This window comes from Ostrea edulis, chromosome 3 (genome assembly GCF_947568905.1).
Source record: "Ostrea edulis chromosome 3, xbOstEdul1.1, whole genome shotgun sequence".
NCBI lineage: Eukaryota > Metazoa > Mollusca > Bivalvia > Ostreida > Ostreidae > Ostrea > Ostrea edulis.
In genome coordinates, this window is record NC_079166.1 from 46,512,698 (window position 1) to 46,521,058 (window position 8,361).

Genomic DNA, 8,361 nt, shown 5'->3' on the forward strand with positions numbered 1-8,361 from the left:
TATAATTTAAATGCTTTATTAACATTTTCTACATAAGGACAGGTATTCCAGCATTTGTAATATATTATTTCATCTGGACAGGTATTCCAGCATTTGTAATACATTATTTTATCTGGACAGGTATTCCAGCATTTTTAATACATTATTTTAACTACTTCTTCAAACATGTCAGGAAACTAATCAAATCCCGTCGGAATCCAGAATCGAAAAGACCATACACGAATGGATTAACCACGTGATTCAATATGTAACCCTGACGAAAGAACAGATAAAAGTGAAGTTTCCAGTGGGGGAGTTCGAACAACATCTCTGGATGTGTCAGCTCACACATTTTAAGGATGTTCGATGGGATGTATGTGAGGATGAACAACAGAGCTATTGCCATGAACATGTAGGAAAAGCGATTTTTCTGGTATCTGTAACGCGAGGCTAATTGTCCGGTGTTGCTTGTGGAGGAACTTCGTCTCATTTTCTTGACTTTACTAGCTGAAAAACCACCGATTCCTTCCAGGAGGGTTTTGTCCAGATTCTTACTTATCTCAAGGACGTTACATTTGCCGTCCTTTCCGGGCGTTTGGTCAACTCTATTTGTGTAAGAACTTGAGCTGAAATCTGTGGATCGTTTCTTGAATCTCATGGCGTTACCTGCACTCTGTTTAATGGTCCTGGCGATAAGAGAATAGAGAGCACTGATAGCAATCATAACAATAACTATAAGTACAAAGATACAAATGTCATAACCTGTCATAAAGATTGAAAATAGGGCGTGGTGATGAATATGGTCACACCGGTAGCCCTCGATATCAAATGTGTGATGATGCACAGAGTGTAGTCCATAAAACATAAACACGGGTAGATTCAGCAGCACAGTTACAAGGAAAACAAGAGCTAAACACACCCTGCTGTTGGAGAACGGGCGTTGAAATTGGAACGGTCGGCATATTCGTTGATACCGGTGAACAGCAATCAGTAGGAGTACCCCATCTCCCGTGGCTGCAAATACACGACTGGAAAAATTCAAAATTTGACATAGTCTGTAACTGGGATACATGACTGGAAAAATGTTATCCATTGTTTTGTCAATAGTGGTCAGTATGGTGGCCAGAAGATCAAAGAAAGCTAGGTGGGGGATCAAGAATCTGTCCTCTAATTTGCCTTTGATTCGAAAGCTATAGAAGAAAATAACGACTGTGTTTCCGAGGATACCTAGAGCAAAGTAAATCCACAGCAAAATGGTGTTGAAGAGAAGTTTATGTACTATCTCGTTGTTCCATTCTCGCAGAGTTATCTTCTTGCTAATGTCTTGAAAAGTTGACAGATTGTTTATTCCAAATGTTTCTGGGGTTTCTATGTTGTCCCACGATGTAGAGTAATTTTTCCATGCATCCATTTCCCCTCAGTATCATCCGCAATCTTCTATGTAAATGGGGGAAATGACTTAGACAATCTGATGTCGTCTATCAGACTTAGCGGTTTCTTTTTGGAGGAAACACGACCTCAGTTTAACGAATGATTAATGGAACATTATATACTAATTTCTTTGTTTTCTAAATGTAAAGTCACTGTACGAAATAATACCGGACTGTGAACGACAGGAAAAGTTAATGACGTGAATTTCCGTGTAATACACACAGACAGCAGTCTCCGTGGTATATTTCAACTACAAATCATGCTTTTCACACGAAACCTCTCCTGCTAGATGAGTATGATTATATATAATTGATAAAAATGAATCATAAAATCGGAGAAGAATGCCGCGATCATGTGATGTATCGTGATTGTCGTCAATGTCAATTCTTTGTCTATTTGTCAGAGAATTCCCTGAATTGATATACAGTGTATTCCAGGAAATCTCTAGTCACCAGCAGTCAATGCACTTCACTTTTTCCTTTCGAAATTATGTTATAACTAATGTAAATCAAACTACACATTTCTTTATGTTATAACTAATGTACGTCAAACTACACATGTCTTTATGTTATAACTAATGTACGTCAAACTACACGTCTTGCGTTTGATATGATACATAGACGATGGAAAGAGTTATTTAATTACAGATCTTAGAATTTTGAATAATTCCATCATGGTCAATGACTTTTATCATTTATAGACATATGGTAATAAATTCAACTCCAGAAAAACAACATTTGAACAGTTTTAGACAATTGCAATTCTATATAGCTGAGTATACTATAGGATTAAACACTCTTTTTGAAGACTTTGTCGATGTGTAAACTCTGGGCATTTTATTCACAAACTGAATAAAAGTGCGAAGCACTTTTATGTTAAGTTTGTGAGTAAAATGTCCAGAGTTTACACATCGATAAGTCTTCAAAAAGAATGTTTGATTCTTATAATTCCAATTCGTTCCCTGTATTATCAACTTCAAAAATTTGAATAGTTCTCCGCACTATGTTATTTGTTTTCAGGCGCGTATATATACATAGCGTTTTTGGATTTATTAATGTGTAAATTCTCGTTTAGATTTATTTTTGTCCAATCAAATCAATTGTAATAAATAACATTGGAATTGTATACATGTATGTATATAATGTAACATCTGGACAGATATCATGTACATTTTTAAAAGGAAATTTTATAAGATATTAAATGATTACAGAAATGACGTAAAACAAAATTTAAAGAAAATATTTTCAGAAAAATGGAATATGTCGCTATTAAAATGTTTAATGTCATATATACATCTATACACAACAATAACAACAACAACAACAACAACAAAACCACAACTTTCATGAAAGTTTACCTATTAACATCACGTTAACATTGCATCTTGTAGAAATACAAAGGGACTTTTCAACACGTGCTCATGATTCAAATATATTGAAGGACCCGCGAACACTCAAATGTACCAATACCATTATGTTCAAAGGCCAATCTTCAAAGTATTGATTGACTCCATGTACCTACTTGTATAATTGTTTGCACTTGATCTCAATCATATACAATTTCATGCTTGAATTAGGTGCTTGTTACCTCGACACAAATAATTGTGGAAATTTTGATTTTCGTCACCAAAGCATCACTCTATTTTAACTAGAGCGATCCACTTTAACATTTCATTTCCAGCAAATTTTTCTTTAAAAGCTGTGCTATCGCAGGGGATCACCCGCTACTGAAATTAACTGCAAACTCAATGTTACTTCAAAGAGATCATACTCGATACTGAAATTAATTGAAGTACTCTCACTGTTTATATGCTGTTTTTAAATATTTCATTTTGATCCATTTCATTTGATACCTCTGATTGAATTCAGCATCCATACCCCCTCATTTTCAAACTAGACCATGCCTGTAGCACTACAAAACTTCTAATGTTCTACCAACTTGTTTCTCTCTCTTTCCAAATTAATTAACTATGTTTCTATACATCTTGCAATTGGTAATTTCAAAAGTACGCATCGAAAGTAAAGATACCACAAAGCTTTGTGTTTTGTCCATACATACTATGATACATGCACGTTGATTAAGAACACTTGATAAAAAGAATGGCTGCTTGGGTTGATTGATATACAATGTATATATAGCTTTGGGCTTAATTTGGCTACTAATAAGTACAACACGCAATTCCTAAAATGATAAATAACAAAATAAAGGACTTGTAAATTTTCTATGATGTTGTAACTGTATTACCCCTCCCTATGTAACTTTATACAATTCTCCCCACTGTTTTGGACTTATATGAGAATCATACGAATAAATTACATTGAATCCATATAGTAAATTGTATTAATTGTACTTAGGAAAATAGTTTTCATTTTCATCATGTTTTTTTGTTGGGGGTGGGGGGGGGGGGGGGGTGGGGGGGGATTGTAGCAAGTGTGCTATACGTATTCCAGCTAAACCCAAGCATACATAAGTTAATCAAATTTAACTGACAGTTATAAAGAACGACATATTGATACAATACCTAGAGATTAGTAATTTATGTCACATAAATCCCACTGCCATTTTCTCATGAATGCACTGCAGCGGTAAACAATGCACATATTAATACAGATAAATATAGTACGTCTATTTTAAGGACTGGGAATTCCGACAGAAATGAAAGTAGAATGTAAATATAAGAAATAAAATTCATTTTTTGAAAATACATGAGGGTATGAACTGCGTGCCTCACGCCGACATATTTTTCATGATGCACTAACGCCGACGGGAAGCGCGCAGTTCATGTACTTTCAAAACTGTTTATTTCTTATGTAATCTAATGTACATTTAGTAAATCTCAGTTCGTCGCTAGCAAAGGGGACAGTAATGAAGGAGAAAAAACAATATCCTATACTTAACCCAAGTAAGGTACATGTATACTTAATAAAAACTCCCCATTTTACAAGTAATTCTGTCTTGGTTTAGTGCACTGCGACTTACAACCGAGAGCAAAGTCTTTAACTTCCTTCCGAACTTTAGCGCTGAAGAAGAAAAAAATGAATGGATTCAAAAGGTGACTAAATAGAAACATCCGATGTGCGACAAGAATACCATTCAGTGTGACTTTGTTTTCAATGTCATGAAAAAGTTCAGTTTTTGTTTCATCTGCCAGCAAAATGATCACAGTGGTAGGAATATAAGCCACGGAATATACAACAAAGACTACCGCACACATTAAAGTGAAATTCAACCCAACTCTTTTTCGACTGGCCCACGATTGTCTTCCCTCCTCGTGTGGAATTAATAACTGGTACGTTTTCACACCTATTTTGATGTACAATATGGAAATCACAACGATATTGAAACAAGCAAGAAAAAGCAAAAAATGAAAATATGAGGTTTTGTACTTGACTTTTTGTTTATCCGTGGTGTCCCTACACACTTGCCCTTTCACTCCCTGGTAAGTTATGTCTGTTACCTCGACAACATAGAAAACTGGCAGCGCAACTATCACGGCGGAAATCACGGTTATAATAATAGCTAGTCGACGCCATTTAAGGCTGATAGGTGTTCTGTTAAATACATAAATAAATCTCTGCACGGCAACAATAAGCAGACATGACGCTCCGGTAGATGTTGAAATGACGATACCAAACCACAATGTCTGACACAGAAACTTTGAGGGAAAGCTCATGGAGAAAATGTCCTGGAGAAGTGCTAACGTCCCGCCTATAATGGAAGCAACAATATCAAAAACTGCCAGCCAAGGGATGAAGTACCACAGTTCCGGATGTGAAGACATGCGTCTTCTGAGTATGTAGATCACTAAAGTGTTTCCAAGGACACAGACGAGAATCTGAATTACAAGTATAGTAATACTTGGTATTCGAGCATTCCTCATTTCCAAAGTGTGCCGCCATTGCTGTTCAGTATCATTGGTTTCAGAATTATTCCGAACTGTTTCTTGTAAAATTCTCATTGTTGAAATAACTTTTTCTGTCAAAATACTCATTGTTGAAATGATTTTGTCACGATTCCCCCTAGCTTTCCCATCAATACATTCAGTATGTGTCTACTTAATAATGTCTTTCACTTCAAGCTGAAAGCTACACGTTACGTCAATACTAAACTGACTACCGGAAATAGGAGTTGAAGATGTTTCACTGCGCGCTGTGAATTTATAGGTTGCGAACACTGCGCTTGTACGCAATATGAAAATGCTGAATTATTGTGCCACATAAATTACGAAAAAGGAACCGCTCGCCAGAAGCTGTGCAGTAGTTTACTAGACTCAGTGCATACACTACAAAATTATTTCTTAGTACAGACGTGGTTGATAGGCGTGTAATGAACGTACTAATGACAGCAAACGTGCCTTGTAAACCACTATTCATTCTTTAAGTTAGTGTTAATGAAGGTTTTTTGTTGTTAGCATCATCTGCAAAGAAAACAAAACAGTAAAGTACAGTTACCTAGTGAAAACTTTAAAAATCAATATAGATCTGTTATAACTTTGATTTTCTTTTATTGTACAAACTGAAACACCTTGATGTAACAGGATAAAACTACAGTATTATTATGTTTTTGCAATGAATAATTTAGCAGACAGAAGATACGTACATGTATGTATAGGTAGCTACAGGTAAATGAAATTGGTTCAAGTCAACTAAAGCTTAGCAGAATTGCATATACAGACTTCTTAATTGCTGTGAAGAGGAAAATTTATCAATAAAGTAATGCAATACGATAAATTCGTTAGAAAAGGAAACGCCAGTCGGAGAACAATTTACAGGTCGCTATCAATAAGTTCAATTGGGAGGCAATTACTTGAAGAATGAACTATTGACCATTTCGACTTGAACTTTTAAACACTGTCCAGTTGTATGAACATGATAGGGACATAGCTTGTTAATGAAGACAGACTCCATAAAATGAAGGTGTCTGTAGTATAGATCGACCACATCTATAACTAGAAGCTGATCAACAACCCCGACTATCTAATCATTTATCTTACCTACCAATGTGGAGAGGTCGATTGGAGAATAAGGAGTGATCTTTGATGAAATACTCCCGATTTGGATCTAGCATATTCCCCATTGATTCCAACTTTAGTGCCCCCACCCCCACCCCACCCCCACACACACATCTATGATACGTGCATCTTTGCATCAATATCAATATTCTGTAAACAGCTTTATATTTCATAATTACGTGCGATAGATTCCCCCCCTGAATAGAAGGCAACGGTCATCAATCCATGATGTTAATACAACAAACACGTAAAGCATTTATCATATCTAATTATAATCAAATGTCATTTGAGGAATTGTTCATCTATATGCAATAAGTGTAATAAATGAAGTATTTCTGCACAGTAATTTTAGTCCGAGGTGCCATTAATTCACACACATGTAGCATATGTATAAATGTTCCTGGGTTTCTTCGCAAATAATGTAGGGTATGATGCATTGTCCCCAATCTATACTCAAGAGTAACACTTAGTGTTATAGGTATTTTCAATCTAATCAAAATTAGATGTAGCGAGTATATGAGCGGATCTAACATCTGATTTTAATTAGATTGAGGTATTTTAAAACTAGAAGTGCATAAGAATAGGCAAAAAATAAAATAAAAATTATTTTCTACCAAGGCTCAAAACCTCACCCCCTCTATATACGCGCTTTACATAGCCTCTACGGAAGGAATAAAGATGTTTAATTGAAAAAGTGAAGAAATCTGTCGCGTTATGAAGATTAAACGATAGAATAAATAAAACTTTCTCTATTCAATGTCAATGTGATAATATCCTTAAAGTTTATGTAATAATCCCCATGTATGTCATGTGTATTCTCCATAGAACAAATTAGAACAATGTCACATTGTACAGAATCTTAATATTTTACCCACAGGTTAAATATTTCATTCGCGTATTTGAATTCAATGGAGATTCAGGGCTCCACTCTTCCTCCTAACTCTATTTTTATCGGTAACGATATATTCTAAAAATTCATTCAAACGCCTACGATTAACAGTTATATCTTTTCATGAATGGTGTACATTCGAGGTTTTTTCTCGACATGACGAAAAAGGCCGGACGATGTTCCGATTGGAATTTTCTCTGACCTAATATTTAGAGCTTGCTGCACGAGAGGTCGTCCTCTTCATCGTGACACCAGATTATATACATATGTATTTTTAGATAATCAATATACATTGGGAAAATCCCGTAATTATATCTGCCAGAATACTAAAATTGAAGCATGGTTTAAAACTTTGGGGACAGGGAATGACTAAATTGAGGTGTAGTAATTAGGGCTATGGACCGTGGATATCGGCCTGGTTAGAGCACCTGACTAGTAATGCAAGGATCCATGGTTCAATTTCCGATCCAGCCATATATTTTCTTCTCTCTCCTATACTACATTTGGTGCTGTTGACCACCCCTGCATGCAGGTTGTCCTGTCAGGGGCAAAAAGAATCTGGATTGTGTCTTCGAGGGCAAAGACAAATTAAGGAGGGAGGAATGTAGAGGTCATTTGGGTTCGATCGCCGGTGGCCAGATGGCTCAGCTGGTAGAGCATTTGACTAGGGATTCAGAGGGCCCGGTTTTCGAATCCCGGTCTGGTCCGTTACATTTTCTCTCTTCCTATTACATTTGCTGCCATGACCAGCCTCTGGGAACTGACAGGTGAAAATGCCTGACTGAGGATTAAGATCCTGGGTTGATGTCTTCAAGTGGGAAGACATTTAAGGAAGAAGGAATGTAGCGGTCAGCCAGATTCGATCGCCAGTGGCCAGATAGCTTAGTTAATAGATTCAGCGGGCCCGGGTTCGAATCCCGGTCTGGTCCGTTGCATTTTCTCCCTTCCTGTTACAGAAGAATATTTGATAATGTAACATATATCGGAGCCATAGCATTAAAGTTTATCAGCAACGAAATAGAAACTAAATTCAAAATGATTTTAAAAAACA

At 36.2% G+C, this 8,361-nt stretch overlaps 1 protein-coding gene and 1 non-coding gene across 2 annotated transcripts; one reads left to right on the forward strand and one right to left on the reverse strand.

Annotated features, from left to right (window-relative positions):
* LOC125675828 (neuropeptide S receptor-like) lies at nucleotides 1-4,093 on the reverse strand. The gene has a single exon (XM_048913637.2). The coding sequence runs from the start codon at nucleotides 1,388-1,390 to the stop codon at nucleotides 152-154; it is 1,239 nt and encodes a 412-aa protein (XP_048769594.1). The 5' UTR covers nucleotides 1,391-4,093; the 3' UTR covers nucleotides 1-151.
* Nucleotides 4,094-7,943: 3,850 nt separating this feature from the next.
* On the forward strand, nucleotides 7,944-8,017 carry Trnap-agg (transfer RNA proline (anticodon AGG)). Its single transcript has one exon. It is a non-coding gene; the product is annotated as a tRNA-Pro (tRNA).
* The last annotated feature ends 344 nt before the right edge of the window (nucleotides 8,018-8,361 follow it).

Coding starts and splice junctions, on each gene's coding strand:
- LOC125675828 (XM_048913637.2), bottom strand. CDS start 1,390: ATGGATGCATGGAAAAATTACTCTACATCGTGGGACAACATAGAAACC.